At 42.4% G+C, this 20778-nt stretch overlaps 1 protein-coding gene across 1 annotated transcript; it reads left to right on the forward strand.

Annotated features, from left to right (window-relative positions):
• Nucleotides 1-564: 564 nt before the first annotated feature.
• Nucleotides 565-20543, forward strand: CYP51A1 (cytochrome P450 family 51 subfamily A member 1). The gene is made up of 10 exons (XM_020987438.2): nucleotides 565-896; nucleotides 4683-4781; nucleotides 5835-6011; nucleotides 6573-6699; nucleotides 8226-8400; nucleotides 11582-11701; nucleotides 12254-12449; nucleotides 12782-12877; nucleotides 13603-13771; nucleotides 18937-20543. Exons 1-10 carry the CDS (start codon nucleotides 663-665, stop codon nucleotides 19113-19115), a joined length of 1572 nt encoding a protein of 523 aa, XP_020843097.1. The 5' UTR covers nucleotides 565-662; the 3' UTR covers nucleotides 19116-20543.
• Nucleotides 20544-20778: the final 235 nt, after the last annotated feature.

Here is a 20778-nt window from a genome sequence, read left to right on the forward strand (position 1 = left end):
CGCTTTCCTTCTTCGCCCACCAGCAGGGGGCGCCCCTCGGACTGGCCTACACAGCCCTCCCAAGAGCTTTTCCGAGTTCCGTGCCCGCCTCCAAGACAGCACGTGTGACTACAAAGGCCCCGCCCCCCGCTACATGGTGACCGTGACGTCACATAAGCCGACATCACCTCAGGCGGAGCCCGAGCAATCAGCGCCCCGGCCGTCGGTCAGGTGGGTGACGCCACGACGGCCTCCGAGAGATGGTGGCTCCGAGGGGTGCCTTCCACCGGCCGCCTCCCCTCCCCCCCAAAAAATAGTGCCTCGGCGCAGCCTCGCGGGGATCGTCCCCGGCCCCTCCGGAAACATCAGCCAGCGTGCCTCAAGCCCGCAGGCTGGCGAGCTCGGCGCCGCCCGCCCCCACGGCGCGCTCCGACCTCCGCCCCGGGCGGCGCAGGGAGACCCTCTCGGAGGGAGCGCTAAGTCCCGGGGCCCGGATCGGGGAGGGGCCAAGGCGGAGCCCCTCCCCTCCCCGTGTGACGTAGACGCAGCGCGAGCAGGGGGCGGGGCGGGGGACATCTAGGGCCGGGGCCGGGTCGCCACCGTCCCCTACCCCGGCCTCATCCGGGCGGTGCCATCCATCGGTCCGTCCGTGGTGCGCTGCGGCAGCTGCAGCGGCGGCGGCGATGGCGACCCAGGCCTCCAGGTCTCTCTCGTGGGCGGTAGGAGCGGCCACGGCGGGCTCGGCGGCGGCGGCGGCGGCGGGCATGGCGCTGCTCGGAATGCTGGAGGGCGCCGCGGAGGCGGTGACGGGCGGCGGGCGGCTGTCGGCCGTGCTGGCGGCTTGCGTCTGCACGTTCAGCCTGGCCTACCTGCTGCGCCGCGGCCTGGGCCACCCGAAGCAGCCGGCCGGAGAAGGGGTGAGGTCACGGGGGCGCGCGGGGGGCTGACCGCGGGCTGGGTGTGTGTGTGTGCAGGGCCGGCGGTGCACCCTGGGGGGGGTAGGGGAGGGGGCCGGCGGTGCACGGGAAGGGGGCCGGCCGGCGGTGCACCGGGGAGGGGGAGGGGGCCGGCGGTGCATGGGGGTATGTGGGGGGGGGAACTGGCGGTGCACCGGGGAGGGCGGTGGCTGAGGCAGAGGGACGGGCGGTGCGCCCCGGGGGAGGGGGCTGGAGGTGCACCCCGAGGGGGCTGGGGTAGAGGGGAAGCGGCCCCGGAGGCCTGCTCTCGTGGATGCCCCCAAAGGTGGGCTCCTCTAAAGGGACGGCTTTATGGAAAACCAGGTTTGTCTTCCTTCGAGCCCTCCTCCGCCCCCTCCTCTCTTCATTTCTGAGGCCCCCAGTGGAGCTGCGCCGGATCAGGCGTGCCCTTCGACCTTGGCCAGAGCATGAGCTGCAGCCCTCGGATGATGGGGGGGAAGGGACTGCCCACCCAGAGGGACAGAACAGATTTTGGGCACATGCAGCGGACTTCAGTATAGCAGTTATCGCTTGTGGTAGATTCTCCTGGTGAGAGCAGTGTTGGTGGGGGGGGCTGCCCTCTCGGGGTGTTCGGAGCTCCGGCCGAGGTGAGCACTCAGTCAGTCAGCAACCATGTAGCGAGCGTCTGCTACGTGCGCAGCTCCGCAGTGGGGAGAGAAGCAAAAGTGACTTGTGTCCTCTTGGAGCCCTTGATTTAATGGGGGTGACAGCATGCAGGTGTCATTGACTGTGTGTCTGCGAGAAGAATGAGACTGGGAGGGAGGAGAGAAACTGAGAAATGGAGGACAGAGAAAGTGGAGAGGAGAGAGGAGAGACTGAGCAGTGGAGGAGAGAGGAAGGGGAAAGGGGAGGGAGGGAGAAAAGGAGAGAGAAGAGTAAGAAAGAAGAGAGGGCAAAGGGAGAAAAGTAATGTCTGAGGGAAGCAAAAGTCTGAGAAGGCAAAGGAAGAAGGAGCGGCCTCCATTGTGAAGGGCCTTCCATGCCCAAAAGCATTAATATTTGGTTCTATAAGTAATTTCTATCTCTAGAAATGGGGAGGGGGAGTAGAGATGATGACCTAGTCAGGCCTGGGCTTCAGGGAAGGACTAGAGAGTGGATGAGAGTGGGGAGGACGCTAAGGAAGCAGAGAACAGCTGGGTCGTCACTGTAGTCCAGAAGATAGAAGCCTGCCTCAGGTGGTGGTTCCTGAGTGGAGACAAGGGACATGTAGATTGATGGGGTGTGTGTACAGTAAGTCATCTAGGATGACGCTTGGATTGGAGAAGGGCCATGAATCTGACTGTTGGTGGAGTTGTGAAATGATCCAACCATTTTGGAGAACAATTTGAACTCTGCCCAAAGGGCTACAAAAATGTGCATACCCTTTGATCCAGCAATAGCACTTCTAGGGCTGTGTCCCAAAGAGATCAAACAAAGGGGAAAAGGACCCACATGTACAAAAGTATTCATAGCAGCTCTTTTTGTGGTGGCCAAGAACTGGAAATGGAGAGGATGCCCATCAACTGGGGAATGGCTGAGCAAGTTGTGGTATATGAATGTAATGGAATACTATTGTGCTATAAGAAATGATGAACAGGCTGACTTCAGAAAAACCTGGAAAGACTTGTATGGTCTGATGCTGAGTGAAGTGAGCAGAACCAAGAGGACTTTGTACACAATAACAGCCACATTATGAGATGAGTAATATTGTTAAACTGAACCCTTCTCAGCATTACAAGGATCTAAGACATCTCCAGAGGCCTCGGGATGTAAAATGCTGTCCACATCCAAAGAAAGGACTATGGAAGTCGAATCGCTATCACTTATTTTTACCTTCTGTTGAGCTTTGTTTCCTCTTTCTGATGGTTCCTCCTATTGGTTTTAATTTTTACTTACAACTTCATTAATGTGAAAATATGTTTAATGGGTATGTAAATGTAAAGCCTATATCAGGTTGTGCACCGTTTTGGGGAGGGGGGGAGGAAGGGGGAGAAAAATTTTCAACTCAAAAGCATATGGAAGTGATTGTTGATAAGTCAAAATAAATTAATAAACTCAAAAAAAGAGAGAGAAGGGCCATGTGACCTGAGGGTAATTGGGAAGGAGTTCGCTTTTTCTTCACCATTCATGACTAGCTTGATTTCCAGAAAACTTTACTTCAGCATTAACAGTCTAAATTTGGTGTGGTCGGAAGGGTTATTTATGGTTAGTTGCCAGAGTTCATCTTAAAGGGGAGTTCATGTTAAAGTTCATATTCTGCCTCTTTTTTTTTTTTGCTTAGCTTTTAAATGTTCTGGAATGTACTCTTTGTTCATTGATATGTGTGTTGCTTTTATTTTATTCCTTCCTATCCCTCTAGTTTTAATTTTTAGGTCTTTCTTTATCTACTGTCCATTTACTAGCAGTGTTCTGCAACTGAAATTGAGAGTGTTAGAAGAAACTGGAGGCAAGGATACACACACAGCAACCCTTCCCCCTTTTGTTCTTGCTATCTGACTCAGAAAATTTGTCCTGTATTTATTTTTTTTTAATTAAACAATTTATTAACTTTTAGTTTTCAACATTCACTTCCATAAGATTTTGGGTTCCAAATTTTTTCTCCTTCCCTCTCCTCCCCCCTCCCCAAGATGGCGTGCAATCTGATATAGGCTCTACTTATACTTTCATATTAAGCATATTTTCAAATTATGATCTAAAGTAGAATTAGAACTAATGGGAGGAACCATGAGAAAGAAGAATCAAAACATAACAACAAAAGGAGAGCAAATGGTATGCTTCCATCTGCATTCAGATTCCGTAGTTCTTTCTCTGGATGTGGATAGCATTTTCCATTGTGAGTTTTTTGGAGTTATTTTAGGTCATTGCATTGCTGAGAAGAGCTAAGTCTATCAAAGTCAGTCATTACACAGTGTGGCTGTTACTGTGTACGATGTTCTGTCCTGGTTCTGCTCATTTCAGTCAGCATCAGTCCATACAAGTCTTTCCAGGTTTTTCTGAAGTCTGCTTGCTCATCATTTCTTACAGCACAGTAGTATTCCATTACATTTGTATACCACAACTTGTTCAGCCATTCCCCAAATGGTAGTCATCCCCTCAATTTCCAATTCTTGGCCACCTCAAAAAAAGCTGCTATAAATATTTTTGTAAATGTGTGGGTCCTTTTCCCATTTTTTATGATCTCTTTGAGATATAGCCCTAGAAGTGGTATTGCTGGGTCAAAGGTTATGCACAATTTTATAGCCCCTTGGGCATAGTTCCAAATTGCTCTCCAGAGTGGTTAGATCAGTTCACAACTCCAACAACCTATTAGTGTTTCAGTTTTCCTACATCTCCAACATTTATCATTTTCCTGTTTTGTCATGTTGGCCAATCTGAGAAGTGTGATGTGGTACCTCAGAGTTGTTTTGATTTGCATTTCTCTAATCAATAATGATTTAGAGCATTTTTTTCATATGACTATTGATATCTTTAATTTCTGTCCTGTATTTGTAGTGGTAATTTTTGCAGTGTCTTCAGCTGTGTCCAGCATCTGAAACTGCAGTGCTCTTCCGTTCTGTGCTTTGTGTTCTTATGATGACTATTCTGCAGTATTTGATGCTTTGCTGTTCTTAAATTACTTTCATGTTGCTTCCATCCTTTGTGTTATTTTTTTTTAAGTTTTAGTAGCCACTTATACAGAATTTTTTAAAACTCTGTTTGTTGTAAATGGGTCTAAAATAAGTTACAACCTTTTTTCTTCTCTTTCAGAAATGTCCACCCTACATTTTCTCTCCTGTTCCTTTCCTTGGACATGCAATAGCATTTGGGAAAAGTCCTATTGAGTTTCTAGAAAATGCATATGACAAGGTGAGTCTTCTACTTGAGTCAAGCCAAATCTACCTTGTGGATCAACAAAATTTAGATTAGCTTTCCCTAGGTTTTCCCTTATTCACTCATCCCAGGATTCTTCATAACCTGTTTATCCCTGTTTTCAGTGTTTAGTCTTTCACACACTTTTTCTCTCCGAGTGGACTCAGTTTTCCTCAGTGCTTCTCTCTTTACTCCGTAACCACTGAAACCACACTGAGCTCCACTCACCTGATTGATGGTGGTCAGTAGGAAACCCCTCCCTCTGGAAGTCATGCTGAGGGCTGGGCTTCTTAGGACACTGTAGGGAGGTGCAATCTCAGACTGCTTATAGTAAGTACCCAGATGGATGGATTAGGGCAATGGGGTCCTGAATGAGGCCCTGGATAGGTAGTCAGGAAGATCTGTTTTCAGATTCTGATTCTGTGTGACCCTGGACAAGTCACTTCACTTCTCTGCCCTTTAAGGTCAGTCAGTCAGTAAGCATTAAGCTCCTACTATACTAAAAGCTGGAGATACAGAGAAAGGTAAAAGGCAGACCCTGCCCTAGAGGAAGTCAGTCTAATGGGGAAGATAACACAGGAAAAAAGAAGCTGGGAAATGGGGGTGGAGATGTGACATGATGAAAACCTACTGCCAGCTGATTAATGAGTGATATGGATCAGGGAGCCATTCTGGGAAGGAAGGGTTCCAAGGGCTGGAGGGAATGAGGAGGCTTTAGGCTCCTTTGTTCCTAGTTAGGCCAGAGGTCCAACAAAGTTGTAGAAAGGCAAATTATGGCACAGTATAAGGGAAAACTTCTTAATCATTAGACCTGTCTAAAAGTGGACTAAGTTACGTTAAGAAATAATGAGCTTCCTCTTACTGGAGGTCTGCATGTAGACTGGCTATTGACTTGTTAGAGTTGCTGTAGAAGAATTTTGTATTTCAAGTGAAGATCAGACTAGTTGATTTATGAGGTGTCTTCTGATCTTACAACGTAGAAAAATTAAGGAGAATTTTGTTTCTGTCTTTCCTTAATCACATTATTGTGTATGCATTGTTTCTTCCCAGTATGGACCTGTGTTTAGTTTTACAATGGTGGGCAAGAAGTTTACGTACCTCCTTGGCAGCGATGCTGCTGCCCTGCTCTTCAACAGCAAGAATGAAGATCTGAACGCAGAAGATGTCTACAGTCGGCTCACAACACCAGTCTTTGGAAAAGGAGTTGCTTATGATGTGCCAAACCCAGTACGATTAATATCAGTTAAATGTTTTAACCTAGAATGCCAGTTGAAATTAATCATTCTCAAATTGTTTACTTAATGTTATTAAGGAATCTCCGGCCTAGTTCTCTACCATAGTACTATTTTTTAACAGTTGCTACTAATTAGTAGCCTTGAGTTAGTAGGGGTAGGGGAGAGGACATATGTAAGGAGACCAAGAAGGTGAAAGGGCACTGGACTGAATCAGTGGAAAACGAGGAGGGTTTTGCAGTTGGTTGGTTTGGCTTTTGGCTGAGGTGGTGGGTTGGGGGGAATAAGGTTGAAGCATGGAGTACTTCTGTGAGAAGAGGCATTTAATTTACGACAGGGCAGCTTGAAGGCACTGAGTGCTAGGAGATGGGGGGCCACACATTTTGCAGTTTATTTGTTTAGGGTTGTATAGGTTGCCAGTTTTGGTATAGGTTTTTTTAAAAAGTTATTTCTTTCAGAATATATTTTTCTGTGAGAGAGATATTAAAGAGACTTCCTATAGTTAAAAAGAAATGTGTTCCTTCTTGTCTTTTAATATTTAATTCATTTTTTGAAGGTATTCTTGGAACAAAAGAAAATGTTAAAAACTGGCCTTAATATAGCCCATTTTAAACAACATGTTTTGATAATTGAAAAAGAAACAAAGGAATACTTTGAAAGCTGGGGAGAAAGTGGAGAAAAAAGTAAGCAAAGATTTTAAAAATTTATTTTAATATTACTGCTTGGATTTTGAATGTTATTTTAGTATAGGCATTTTGCTTTTTAAGGGAGGGGAACATTTTTATTGGTATCTGTTTTGGCATCATCTGAATTTCTTGATATAGTCTTCTTCCTTCTAGCTCCTCCTTACCCCTCAATCTCCCCCCCCCCAATTCTTTAACATAAGAATTTTGTTAGGTAAAGTGCAGTGTTTTAAAAAAATAACTTGAATGGAAGCAAAATGATTTAGTATAGACTTAAAAATCTGAGTAGAAAACTGTGACTACTTGGATGTAGTTAATGTAACTTTAGAATTAAAGTAATATGGTCACAACTTAAGGATAAATGTAAATTTTATTATTTAAAACCTGATAAAATTTGAGATAGAAATAAATGTAGAAGTCATTAAAAGAGATCTTTTCAAAATAGGAAACTAATTTTAGTTTTCATGAAAGGATAAAATTTTTAACTTCAAACCTTGGAATTGACTTCAGAGTGTAATTATATACAGTAATACGTCATTGAGGAAAATAAAATTCACATAAGTGAATTTTCCATTTTACTTTACTAGCCAGAAAAATTAGTTTACCCATTATGATGGAAATATTTTCAAAATGGATTACTTTGCAATAAAGTGCACATGTTTAACATTGCCAGATGATGTTAGGTTACTAGCATTTTTACTGGACTGCAACATAATATGGCTGTGTCCTCAAGACTGTTGGGATCATTGGGTCTTTTACGCTTAGAGTAAAATGACCCTTTGCTTTAACTTTTGTGTAAAAAAAAAAGTAAAGTTTTTATATCCTTTTCTTGTTGCATTGTCAGACATGTCTGTTCCTCTTTTCTTGTCCTCCAACAATTAAAATACCAAGACCATTTCCATTTGAACCCAGTTTGCTTTGGAATGGGAAGACCAGATAATCAAGTTTAACAGCCATCTCTCAAAGAAGAGGATTTATATTATGAGAATAAAGCGTGCAGTGCTCAGTTAACATGCTCTGTGTGGCTGGGAAGCCTTTTGTTTATGAGTTAGATTTTTCTGGTGCTCAGCTGTGTTTGTCAGATAAGTGAGGTGTTGATGGCCTTAGAGGAGTGATTTGAGTGCTCATCTTTGCTTGACTGAGGGCCCTTTCCTATTTTTCTTGGTTTCCTGTCCATTGCCAGTGATTCATCCATCATGCAGTGGCCAGTGATAAGTCCTGTCCTCCTTACCAAGGCCCAGCTTCAGTCGGTGGCCCCTGCTCACTGATGGCACCACCAGAGTGTTTCAGGCTCCCTGGAACCTGCCAGGGCTTACGCCCGGCTGGCCTAGCCTTGAGAAGTGAGTTACCTCCATGCTACAGCGAGGTCTCTACCTTGCTTATAAAAGCCAAACACTGGCCATCTTCATTTCTGAATGTCTGCTGTAATGAGAAGGTCAGGCCCAGGTCTGTCTTCTCAGTGGTCTCGGAGGAGGAGGGGGAGGCCCTGAGGGTACCTCAACATGGACTCTGTCTCTTTTCCTCAGATTTGTTTGAAGCCCTTTCTGAGCTTATCATTCTTACGGCGAGCCACTGTTTACATGGAAAAGAGATCAGAAGCCAGCTGAACGAAAAGGTGGCCCAGCTCTACGCAGACCTGGATGGGGGCTTTAGCCACGCCGCCTGGCTCCTGCCAGGCTGGCTGCCTTTGCCCAGTTTCAGGTACTTACCACACTACCTGGTTCATCTGACTCAGGATTTTTGTGGTGCTTCGTTGTTGCCTTTTGTCTGGACGGGGATTTCATTGACAGAGGGAACTCCCAATATGAGATTTCCCTCTTGATGTAGATGAGCATCTCTGACTTTCACTGTTAAAGTGCTTGGAGACTGAGGAGGGACTTCCTAGGATGACAGAGCTAGTATGTGTCGGGCAGAAGGTGAACCCAAGCAGTCTGGACCCCAAGGCCAACTGCCTCTCCCGTCATGCTGTTTACTGTGATATTGGTATGCCCTGCTTTAAGAAAAACTGACAAATGAAAGGCAGATTTAAACAACAAATTAGGGGGTACTTCCAGTATTAAAAATTACCACAGCTGTCCTTTAAATATTGAGCTCATTTAAAGGAGAGTTTAGTTAGACCTGGTCTCAGGAAGATCTGAGTTCAAAATTGGCCTCACACACTCAGTATGTGACCTGATTCAATTATCTGTCTGCCTTAGTTGCTTCATCTGTGAAATGGGGCTGAAATACAGCACCTACCTTCCAGGATTGTTGTGAGGATAAAATGAGATTTATAAAGTGCTTTGCAAACCTTAAAAGTGCTATATAAATGTTGTTTTTATTGTGGCTGTCATTTGCAGTGGCCTTGTGAGTGTACCTTAGTACTCTCTCTGGGTCTCTCTTTCTTTGTGCTCTTACTTGATAACTCCGTCAGCTCCTGTGAGTTTAATTATTGCTGTGCATGTAACTCCTGGATCTATAATCCAGCCCTGGTCTCTCTCCCAAGTTCCAGAATGTCGTTAGCAACCACCTGTTGGTTCAAACTGGACATGTCCCTTAGATGGTTCAAATTCAGCATGTTCTAAACGGAGCTATTTTGTTGCTTTTATTATTACTTTTCTAAATTGCCATATGTTTGTTGAGTATTCCACCTTCTTTCCAGTCCCCCAGGTTTATAACCTTGGCGTTATCCTTGGCTCTTCACTCTTCTTCCCACACATCTTTTCAGTTACCAAATCTTGTGGTTTTTCGCTTTAAGACATCTTTGGATGTTTACCCTGTGCCCACACGGTCACCATCTTTGTTTTGGCACATGTCACCTCTTACCTGGACTGCTGACACCTAGTGGATCTCTCCCCATTGGTCCATTAGCACACGCCTGCCAAAGTACACCTGCACTCAGGTGCAGGTCTGGCTGGTATTGGCCGTCATCCTGCCCTCTGCTACTACCCCCTCTCTCCCAAACTCCAGCAACTCCCCATTGCCTCTAAAATATAAACTGTCCTTCACTGTTTGGCCTCCACCTGCCTCTGCTCTCCTTCCAGTAAGTCGTCAGTGGCTTGGCCAGGCTGGCTTTGCTGATCCTTCACCGTGCTCCAGTGTGTGTCTCTGTACCTAGAAGGGGCTCCCTCCTCACCTTTACCTCCCAAAATCTCTTTTCCTTCCAAAGTATTGGTGCTAATAAGATAACAGCCAATGTGTACAGTGCTTTAAGGTTTACATATATTGTCTCATGTGACCCTCATTCACCCTGTGAGGTAGGGGCTATTATCCTCATTTTACAGATGGGGAAAATGAGGCAGACAGGTGAAGTGACTTTCCTGGGGTCACCCAGCTAGTCCAGTCTCAGTGTTCTAATCATCGTACTTACCCGCTGTGTCTTGTGATAGAGTGTAAACTCTAGTACAGGGACTGTTTCCTTTTTGTTTTTGTATCCCTTGTACCTAAAATACAATAGGTGCTTAATAAATGCTTAATAATTGAGAGAGAAAACCTTGAAAATAGCTACATTTTCCCAAAATGCTGGGGATGTCTTTTGTGTCTGGTAAAGTCATCTTTGACTTTTTCCTTACATCCTGTCACTGTTTCTCCTTTTATAATGTTTCTTTGCAATCCCGTTGCTTTCACTTTACTGCTTTTATCACTTTATACCTGGATTTAATTAATAATCCTAATTAATTGGTTCCCCAGCCTGTAGTTTTCCAGATTAAATTTTGGATTGTATCATAAGATCACCGATTTAGAATTGGAAGGGTTTAGTTCAGAGTGTTAATTTTACAGGTGAAGAAATGGAGGCACAAAGTAGTTAAGCGAATTACCTAAGGCCCTATGAGTACTAGTGGCAAAGTGGGCATTTGAATGTCAGTTAACAAAGCATCAGGAATCTTCAGTGATGCTCTCCATTTTCTTTTTTTTTTTACAGGATTAAGTCTGCCTTATTCTCTTATTCAGAACCATTTCTAATCTGATCCCAACACACTTTTATAATCATGTCTCATTGCCCTATATGAACCTCCTGCTCCCCTTGGATTAGTGTCTTGAACGTATCTAACTGCTTTTTATTCTAGTCATCCCCACTTGAAGTGTCTTTCCCTATGCCTAACTTCAGTAAATCCTATCTTTTTGAAAGAAATCCAGCTCAAATTCCGCCTCCTTCATCAAGCCTTCCTTTACTACCTCAGATACATCTGTAGTGTATGAACTTGTTTGTCCCGTTTAGCAATGATACATTTTGACATTTCTTCATCTCTTTAGCGTTTATCGTGAGCTAGCAGTTAAAGACGTTATGCCTTACGTCCCAAATTATATGTTTTATCAGTTCTTTGAGGGCAAGTGCTGTGCTAAGTTTGATGTCTTTCTGTCCCTCACACTTCACATGTAATGCAGTGCCTTGCATGGAGAAGATATGTGTTTATTAATTGTTCGGGGTTTCAGGTGGGTGCTGTGGTGGGGAGCACCTGGAATGGGCTTTGTCCTGCTTGTCAGTTCCATTGGTGGAAGAAAACCATTCTGATTCTTCCAAAGGGAGGGAAAGAGTGGAGAAGAGGAGAGACTGGAATGACAAGACAGAGAGGATACATGGGAAAGCAGAAGCAGATCTGTTAGAAATGGAGTCATGCTGCCTCCTTAAGCAGTCTGTGCTGCAGTAAAATTCTGAGATTTGTTTAAAAAAAGTTCTGCTTTTACTCACGTTGGAAGATCCTTCAAGGACGTGATCAGCATAAGAGTGGCTGCGTCATAAATAAGTGCCACTGTGTCTAATAGGGTGGGGAATTTAGATTCATTTTAGAATGGGCTCCCTTTAGCTGGAATTTTATCACTACTTATGAAAGGAAAAGCCCTGAAGTTAAAAATTTGTAATTATTTCTACATTTTTGCGTAATTTCTAATTTTTGAATTACAGGCGCCGGGACCGAGCACATCGAGCAATCAAAAACATTTTCTATAAGGCGATCCAGAAACGTAGGAAGTCAGAAGAAAAAATTGATGATATTCTCCAAACTTTACTAGAATCTACTTACAAGTAAGTAAAAACTGTTCAGAGGCAGACATAATGAGCTAAAATAAGGAAATTTACTTAATAATTTTGCTTAATGTTTTATCTTTTTGTCCTCTGACTGGTAAGTTTGTTTTTAGTGCTGAATTATGTTATTTTATTCAAAATGTCTGCAGATCATTGTGAAAAATAAGGAACTGAATAGTTGAAAAATGTAGAAGTGTTTTTTTTTTCCAATGGGCTTCTAATGGTTAAAATAAGTTCCTTTGGGGCAGCTAGGTGGCTCAGTGGATAGAGCAGTGGCCCTGGAGTCAGGAGGATCTGAGTTCAAATCTAGCCTCAGACACAATAACACTCACTGGCTGTGTGACTCTGGGTGAGTCACTTAACCCCAATTACCTCACCCCAAAAAAAAAGTTCCTTTGTTCTTAATCTTTCTTTCTACTGTTTTCTCCAAGAAAATATGAACTTTAACTTGTAGCTCTTGAGAATGCCATTGCTTTTTACATTTCATTGACATTTTGAGGTGTCTGTGCCCGCTTGAAGTGCTAATGGTGTTTGTCCGGTTGGCTTCCTCAGGGATGGGCGGCCTCTGACAGACGATGAGATCGCAGGGATGCTGATTGGACTTCTGTTGGCGGGGCAGCACACCTCCTCAACCACGAGTGCTTGGATGGGCTTCTTTTTGGCCAGAGACAAAACGCTACAGGAAAAATGTTTCTTAGAACAGCAGAGTGTCTGCGGACAAGATTTGCCTCCTTTGAATTATGATCAGGTTTGCTTGATGTTTGGTTTCAAATACAAGTCCTAAGTAGGGTCACAAAGGGCAGTTTTGGAGGTGTTGGGGTTAGGTGTCAGATTTGAGACTTTTCTTGTAGTGGCTGGACAAGCTGTGTCCACGTAGGGCTGCCTGGCTTTTTTCTCTTCTTCCTCTTGGCAGTAGAAGGTGTTTTTCCATGTTCTTGGCCACTGAGATGCCGCAAAGGGTAATGCAGATTATAAAATGTACTAGTCAAGTAGAAAAACATTTTATATTGTTTTCTTAGTGAAATTTTATTGGTTGTATTGATTGTCCTTAAATCAGCTCACAGATTTTTCTCTCTTTAGCTCAAAGATCTACATGTGTTAGATCGCTGTTTGAAAGAAACCCTAAGACTTAGACCTCCTATAATGACTATGATGAGATTGGCCAGAACCCCCCAGGTGAGTGTTGCTCCAGACAGACATGTGGGTAGGATCCTCTTCGTAGGGTTGGCAGGGAGCTCAGGGTCCTTCCCGAGTCCACCTCCCTGGTTTTACAGATGAGCAGGCTGAGAGGCCCAGGAGGTGAAGGAGCTTGTCCAGGTCACACAGGGAATCAGGTTCGGTTAACAAGCACTGATTAGTGCCTGCTGTGTGCTGGGCACTGTGCTGAGTGCTGAGGATGCAGAGAAAGGTAAAAGACAGCCCAGCCCTGATGGGGGAGACGACATGCAAACAGTTATAAGGGGAGAGGGACCGTGTAAAGCTGAAGGAGGCCTGGAAAGGGCTTCCTGTAGAAGGCCGAGCTCTAGCTGACTCTTGAAGGAAGCGCTGAGGAGGTCCTCAGGAGCTAAATTCATTCACTGTGCTGCACTCCCTTCTGCCTGTGCCTACTTTGCAGGCAGGGCACACCTGTTCTTGAAAACATGAGACCGAGATGAAAATGGTACCTAACATAGCACTTTCTTAGTAGTAACTGCCATTCAGAGAAAATCTGCCACATAGTCATGTAATGTAAGTTTATGATAAAATATGTATTTGTTTAAACAGCCTGCCACCTAGCTAGATTTTTTTGTGATGTACAGTTGCATATCGGTACTCACTTATTTTGTGGGGTTGATTTTAATTAATTTGAAATATATTTGAGTTGCCTAAAGATAAATGTATTGTGTTCCCTTAACTCGTAGATTGTAGCAGGCTATACAATTCCTCCAGGTCATCAGGTGTGTGTCTCTCCTACTGTTAATCATAGACTTAAAGACTCTTGGATAGAACGCTTGGACTTTAATCCTGACCGATACTTACAGGATAATCCTGCATCGGGCGAGAAGTTTGCATATGTACCTTTCGGAGCAGGTGAGGCTGCTGCATACTCATTTGTGTGTGTGACTGTGTTTTTATTTTTTTGCCAAACGTTTCCTAAGTAGACCTCTTCCACGGAGGGGTGGGTCGAGGGTGTCATTCCACCTCTTCATTCGAGCCCTGCTGGATGCTTCTAATCGTGTTCTATTTACCTTTGATTTTTTGGGTGTCATTCTGTCCGTTTACATTGGTGTAGATACTGTGTAGCTTGTGTTCTGGGTTCTGCATCAGCTCATCAGGCTCGTTCCTTGCTTCTCTGTCTAAACCATGTGCCTCATTTCTGAGGTGCAGTCCTGTTCCATTATATTCATGCACCCCGATGTGTTTAGCCCGTCCTCAGTTGATGTGTATCTACTTTGTTTTCAATGCTTAGTTATCCCAAAAAGTTCTGCTGTAAACATTTTGGAGTTTATGGGGACTTTTCTTGGGGTGTGGTGGGCTCAGGAATGGAGACTGATTCAAAGGATGTGGACAGTTCAGTCACTTCATTTGCATAATTTCAGTTGCTTTCCAGAGTGGTTGCACCGTCTCCCAGCTCCACCAGTAACATGGTAGAGTGACTGTCCTTCCATGCCCGGCCCCTCTAGCATTTACTCTTGTCATTCTTTCCTGTTTGCAGAGCGTGAAGTGAAACTTCACTTAAGTTTGTATTTCTCTTATTGTTAGTGATCTGGAGCATTTTTTTGTGTGGTGGTGAATATTTTGTAATTCTTTTTTTTTTCTCTTAACAAACATATATTTTTAATTAATTAATTTGTAGTTTTCAGCATTTACTTCCACAAGCTTTTGAGTTGTAAATTTTCTCCCCTTCCCTCCCCACGACCACGTGCAATCTGATATAGGCTCTACACATACATTTCTATTAAACATTTTCACATTAGTCATGTTTTAAAGAAGAAATAGAACCAATAGGAGGATCCATAAGGAAGAAACAAAACAAAACAGAAGGAAAAAAAAGAGTAAATAGTATGCTTTGGTTTGTATTCAGACTCCATAGTTCTTTGCTGGATGTGGAGAGCATTTTCCACCATGAGACTTTTGGAGATGTCTTAGATCTTTGCATTGCTGAGAAGAGTTAAGTCTATCAGAGTCAGTCATCATACAATGTGGCTGTTACTGTGTACAGCGTTCTCCTGGTTCTGCTCACTTCACTCAGCATCAGTCCATACAAGTCTTTCCAGGTTTTTCTGAAATCTGCCTGCTCACCATTTCTTACAGCACAATAGTATTACATTACCTTCATATACCGAAACTTGTTTAGCCCTTCCTCAATTTATGGGCATCCCTTCAATTTCCAATTCTTTGCCACCACAGCAAGAGCTGCTATAAATATTTTTGTACATGTGGGCCCTTTTCCTATTTTTATGATCTCTCTGGGATACAGCCCTAGAAGTGCTGTTGCTGGGTCAAAGCATTGTAATTATTTTTAAGAAGTGTTTATTCATGTCCCTTGACCATTTAATCTTGTTTATTTATTAATTGTTTTATATCTTGGATACTAAACCCTTCTCAGAGAAATTTGATACAAAAGACCTTGTTCCGTTTCAACTACTTTCTCTCTCAACTTAGATGCATTAATATTGTCTGTGGAAAAGCTTTTCAGTTGTAAGTAGTCAAAGTAATATTTTCTCTTTTGTAACTGCCTATCTGTCTGGTTAAGAATACATCTCTTTTACCCATGCCTGAGAGATGCATGACCTATTTTTCTTCTGATTTTTTGTGGTATCATCTCTAATATTAAGGTGATGTATCCATTTAGAATGTGTTGTAAAATATGGTGTAAGGTGTTGGTCTAAGGCTAATTTCTGCGTGACCACCACTTTTTCCAGTGGTTTTTTTTAATCACATAAGGAGTTTTTTCCTCAGTAATTGAGGTTTTCCACTTAATCAAACACTGGATTATTGAATTCTCTTGCTTGTGAATCTCTTTAGCTCTCCCTGTTCTTTAACTAACACCAGATGGTTACATTGACTGCTGCTTTATAATGTAGTGTGAGCTCAAGAAGTGCTGTTTCCCCTTCTCACCTTTTTTTTCCATCATTTCCCTCCATAGTCTATCAGCGCTTCTTAAACTGTGGGTCACTACCCCGTATGGGGAAGCGCTGAAGAGGTTGCAAGCGAAAAAGTTTAAGAAGCCCTGTTCTACATAATTTTGTTTTTCCAAACAAATTTGTTCTTCGTTATGTGTTACCCTTTCCATCTTTTTTTGCACATACTTTGAAGACTGAAGGTCAGCCACATTGGTTCCTTCAAATGACTCTATGCTGTATTTATTTCATGGGGGTGGTCAGAATTTTATTTTTGGAAGCCCTCTTATCTGCTTTCAGCTTTGTTATCGTTCAGAGCGATTGACTGGGATCTCTGAAGTTTTTCACATATGCTTTGGTAAAGGTTTTTAGGGTGTACCAAATTCTGTCCTGAAGTCACAGCTTCAGTTATGAATTCTCAGTTGTCTTGGACAGTCTGTCCCACTGTACCTGGTAGTTCTGTTTCATCGTTATCAGAATTGTCTTCTAGAATTGCTCTTTGGCTAGCAGTTTTGTATGTCATTTACATTTTAACCTGATGCAATTAATATTTCTTTTTAAATGTAATCTCTGTACTCAATCCAAATATTCAAGTAATTGAACATTACCAACTAGTTGTTGGGAAGAGGTTTTTCTGATCTTACTCTTGAATTTTTGCCTCAAAAGTGGTTTTCATGAGCAGACAGTAAAAAAGTTATTTTCATTCTGTTAAATGTTTCCCAATTACATGTAAAATTTTAACAAAAATTAAAAAATTTTTGATTTCCAAATTTTGTTCCTCCCACCAGTTCCCACTTATTTGAGAAGGCAAGCAATTTGATAGCAGCTACGTATGTGAGGTCATGTCAAACGTTTCTATATTGACCATGTTGCAAAAGAAAACACAGACAAAACAGTAGAGTAAAAAAAGGCTGCTTCAATTTGCACTCAGTTATTCAGTTGTCTCTGTGGAGGTGGACAGCATTTTTCATCATGAGTCCTCTGGAATTGTCTTGATCAGGATAGCTAAGTCTTTTACAGGTGATCATCCTTATAATGTTGAGCAAACAGTTCAAACATTTCTCTCGTCCCCCCATAAAACATCTTAAAGTTGTTACAGAACTTTATAAAAGAATAGTGAACACAGTCCTTATTAGTTAAACCAGGTAAGGTTTCAGGGATTCTCAGAAGCTTTTGTAGGTGCTCAGAACACTGAAATTCCCCGAAGACTGTATTTATTTTCATAGTTTTCAAATGTTAAGTGTCCCTCTTTAAAGCAGATTTTGTATTGTGAGGATGATGATAATAATAGCATTTATGTAGCACTTTAAAGGTACAAAGCACCTTATAGATGTCATCTCATTTGATTTTCACAACCCTAGGAGGTAGGTGCTGTTATGTTCCATATATTACAGATGGGGGTGGTGAGGCAAACAAATTAAGTGACTTGTCCAGGGTCACACAGCTAATAAGTATCTGAGGTTGAATATGGCTTTCTAAGTCCAGCATGGTTGCAAAAGATTTATTCCTGGGCCTACCTTTAGTTCATACTTTGTGTCGGGCAAAAATTGACTCTATAAAATAAAAAAATGTTATATAGCTAACTTCAGAAAAGACATTTCAGTGCAACAAGAGGAGTAGGACCTAGAAATGACAGTTAAGTAGCTTTAGTCAAGTAATTAAAAAGTGCTGAGTTGGCAGAGGAAGGAACTTAGAGAAAGCATAAATTATTTCAGGGTTTCTTGACTCAGCCTCTTATGAAAAGGGGGGCCCCTCCTCTGTCCCACTGGCCATTTCCCTCCCGTCCTCCCAAGCCCTCTCAGGCCCTCCCTGGCTGCTCTAGTGCTTACAGATATGCCCAAATTGGCCCTCTCCTCAGGACATCACGGGTCTCTTCCCTCTTTCTGCCAGGCTGCCTACCTCCATTCATTCTTGCACTGTCCCATCACTTCAGGCATGGCAGTTGGTCTCCTAGGCCCAGGGCGCTATCCCTGAGTAAGCACGAGAGGTTACCAGGCTTTTTGTAACCGTGAAATCCGATGGATTTTTCTCTGTCACCCTTTCTTGACCACTGCTAGCTTTTGATGCTGCCAGCCACACTGCCCTCCCTTGGCTGCTGGGACGCTTCTCTCCTGACTGCCTTCTCTTGACTGTTCCTTTGCATGCTATTTTTCACCTGCTCCCTAATCATGGGCGTCTTCCAAGGATCCATTCTAGGTCCTCTCCCTTTGTCCCTAGCCAACCTGCCCAGACTGTCACTGTAACTTTTTTCCAACTTTCATGGAGTTCCTCCTCTTTACAATCCTCTCTATCTGGACTGGTAAAGTACCACCACTTATTAATCGCCCAGACCCTGTGATACTTAGGAGCTAGTTGTCTTAAAAGTAAACCACCCCACTCACCAGTCCCTATCCTCCTCAGCCCTCCGTGTCCCAGTTTCAACTCTGTCCACATTTGCCAGTATACTCTCTGAAAATTTCATTCCTTGGCTAACTGACCTAACCTTCTTTTGCACCTGTTCCTGTTACTTGTGCTCACTCTATCTTCTGGCACTCACTGAAGACCTGGTTTCCCTAGATGATGCTGCATTGATCCTTGGGCAGGCTGACTTCGCAGAGCCTCTGCTTCCTTCTCTGTAAAATGGGTAGAATGATACTTCCTTATTTCACAGTGTTTTTGTGAGTTACTCCATTGCTGCTCTCCTAACCACCAGGCTTCATAACCTTAGCCATCTGTATCAGGTGTCACCTCCATGAAGCTTCTCACTTTAGCCCACATCATGAAAATGGTTATCTAGTCCATCCCCCCTGTTCTTTTTACTTACAGGGAGGTGGAGGCCCAGCAAGGGTATGTGACTTCCTCAGGGTCATCCAGCAGATGGTAGAGGCAGGATTTCAATCACCTGGTTTTCTGTGATTTTCTAACCCTCAGTTCCCATTTATTATTGTTGTCTTATTCCTTAGTATACCCTGTGTTAACTTGTGTACATGTTATATTTTTTTTTAGTAGGATATAAATTCCTCGATGGCAGTATCTATTTTGTTTGATTGAATTAACTTTCACAAACTAAAAAAAACAATTAGAACAGAATTTTTAGTGAGTAGCAACATTTTTCTCTAAAGTATTTTCATATATATTGCTTTCCTCTCATAGGTCGGCATCGTTGCATTGGTGAAAACTTTGCGTACGTCCAAATTAAGACAATTTGGTCCACTCTGCTTCGTTTATATGAATTTGATCTTGTTGATGGATATTTTCCTACTGTGAATTACACAACCATGATTCACACCCCAGATAACCCAATAATCAGATACAAACGAAGAACGACATGAAAAAACAAGGCAGGAAAACCATATTTGTATATTGTGAGGAGCTATATATAGCATTTGCAGCAAATGAAGTTTACAAAATAACTTTAAAATGTACTGGGTTTTTGGGTGTGCAGTTTTAAAAGAAAACTAATTTATGAATGCTTATGCTATAATGGTATTTGTTTACATGATTATAATGCCGCTCTTCATGCTTTACTTGCCACGTATACATTACTGGAGTCAAGTTCATTGAAACATTCTAAAATTGGGCTGAGAAAGATCTAATCCTCTAAACAGGATTATTTTTTAAGGGCATTTTTCTACTATAAATTTTGAGGAAAAGATGTATATATTTCAAGTGGGAAGGAGGGAGCCCTGCCCTGAGGGACTATTAACATAATGAATGTGAAATCCAATAAAATTCCAGGGATGGGTGTAGGCTTACTCACTCAAATGACATGATGAATTTTAAAAAGAAAAAATTAAATGCTGCTTTTAAATTAGAGTAGTTGTGTTAAATGTCTTCATGCTATAGTCAGATTCAAGTTACATGTGGGAATAGGGTTCCTCCAAAATATCCAATTTCCTACAAGTTGTGTCACTAGAAAATCAGACAGTTCCAACCAAGGTTTGATAAGCTTTTTTTTGTTGTTTTTTTGGTTTTTTTTTTTAAAGGCTATCTGAACATATAAATACTATAAAAAAGGAAACATCTTTACTTTCAAATTACACCTAAGTATTTTTACAAATTAATTTTTATACTTACCAATTATTCATGGATTGGAGGATAGGACCTCCCAACGTCTTCCCTCTTAGGTTTGACACTCCCAGGAGCCTATACTTACCTGCTTCAGCAGAATTTTGGGAAGCCCCACTCTTGTCTAAAAATATCTCTTTGTATTTCTGGGAGAGAAAAGGGTGCCAGAAGTTTGTCTGGTACCAAAGATTTATTTGTTACTATTTTGAAAAGGACTAGTTCCTTCTTCCTTTATCTATCAGAAAGGAATACCTGTCTCCCCCCACACCCCCCCCAGTTAGAGATAGACTGTAGTCTAAGTGTCTCCTGGGATTAAGCCTGATTGTTATTCTTAACTTAAATTACCTGAATCCAATAAATGTAGCCATCTGTTTTGATTGAGGGAGAGGGAACTAAATACCAAACCGTAAAGTTGGAATTCATGCAGATTCATGTATATGTTCTAATTTGAAACTTTACTAGGGGTGTGTATGTATGTATGTATGTATGTGACTATATTGATACTGTGTATTTGAGTGCACAATTTGTTCTTACTAGGTAAGGCTTGAAATATTCCCTCCTTGAAATATCATGTATGTTCCAGTAATGTTCTTAGTTAAAACAGTTTTCAGGACTCATGTTGAACTCATTAAATGTAATTAAAGTTCTGCTGTTAATTTTTCACATTAAAATAATTTTGGATAAAACAGTGAGTTTATTGACAAAGTATTTTATTTATACCGGGTGGGAAGAAAAGGATCATTTGTAGATTTTAATCAGATCATCTCATTAAATATTTGGGATCAGACAAATGTATTTGTGTTTAATGTACAAATGTATGAATCATGTATAAACAGTCATTATAAAAAAAGCTGTATTAGTTTGCTCTTGTTTTTGTAGGCTATCCTCAAAGAACCTAGAAGGTTGACTTTCAGCACGGCTTAGGTC

The sequence above is a fragment of the Phascolarctos cinereus genome, unplaced genomic scaffold, assembly GCF_003287225.1.
Source record: "Phascolarctos cinereus isolate Bilbo 61053 unplaced genomic scaffold, phaCin_HiC Scaffold_1;HRSCAF=81, whole genome shotgun sequence".
In the NCBI taxonomy this organism is placed as follows: Eukaryota; Metazoa; Chordata; class Mammalia; order Diprotodontia; family Phascolarctidae; genus Phascolarctos; species Phascolarctos cinereus.

What these genes read in the sequence shown, in the direction of transcription:
- CYP51A1 (XM_020987438.2), top strand. Translation starts at nt 663, where the DNA reads ATGGCGACCCAGGCCTCCAGGTCTCTCTCGTGGGCGGTAGGAGCGGCC. An exon ending in AGCAGCCGGCCGGAGAAGGG is followed by an intron (nt 897 to 4,682) that starts GTGAGGTCACGG and finishes CTTCTCTTTCAG; the next exon opens with AAATGTCCACCCTACATTTT. An exon ending in CTCCTTTGAATTATGATCAG is followed by an intron (nt 12,450 to 12,781) that starts GTTTGCTTGATG and finishes TTCTCTCTTTAG; the next exon opens with CTCAAAGATCTACATGTGTT.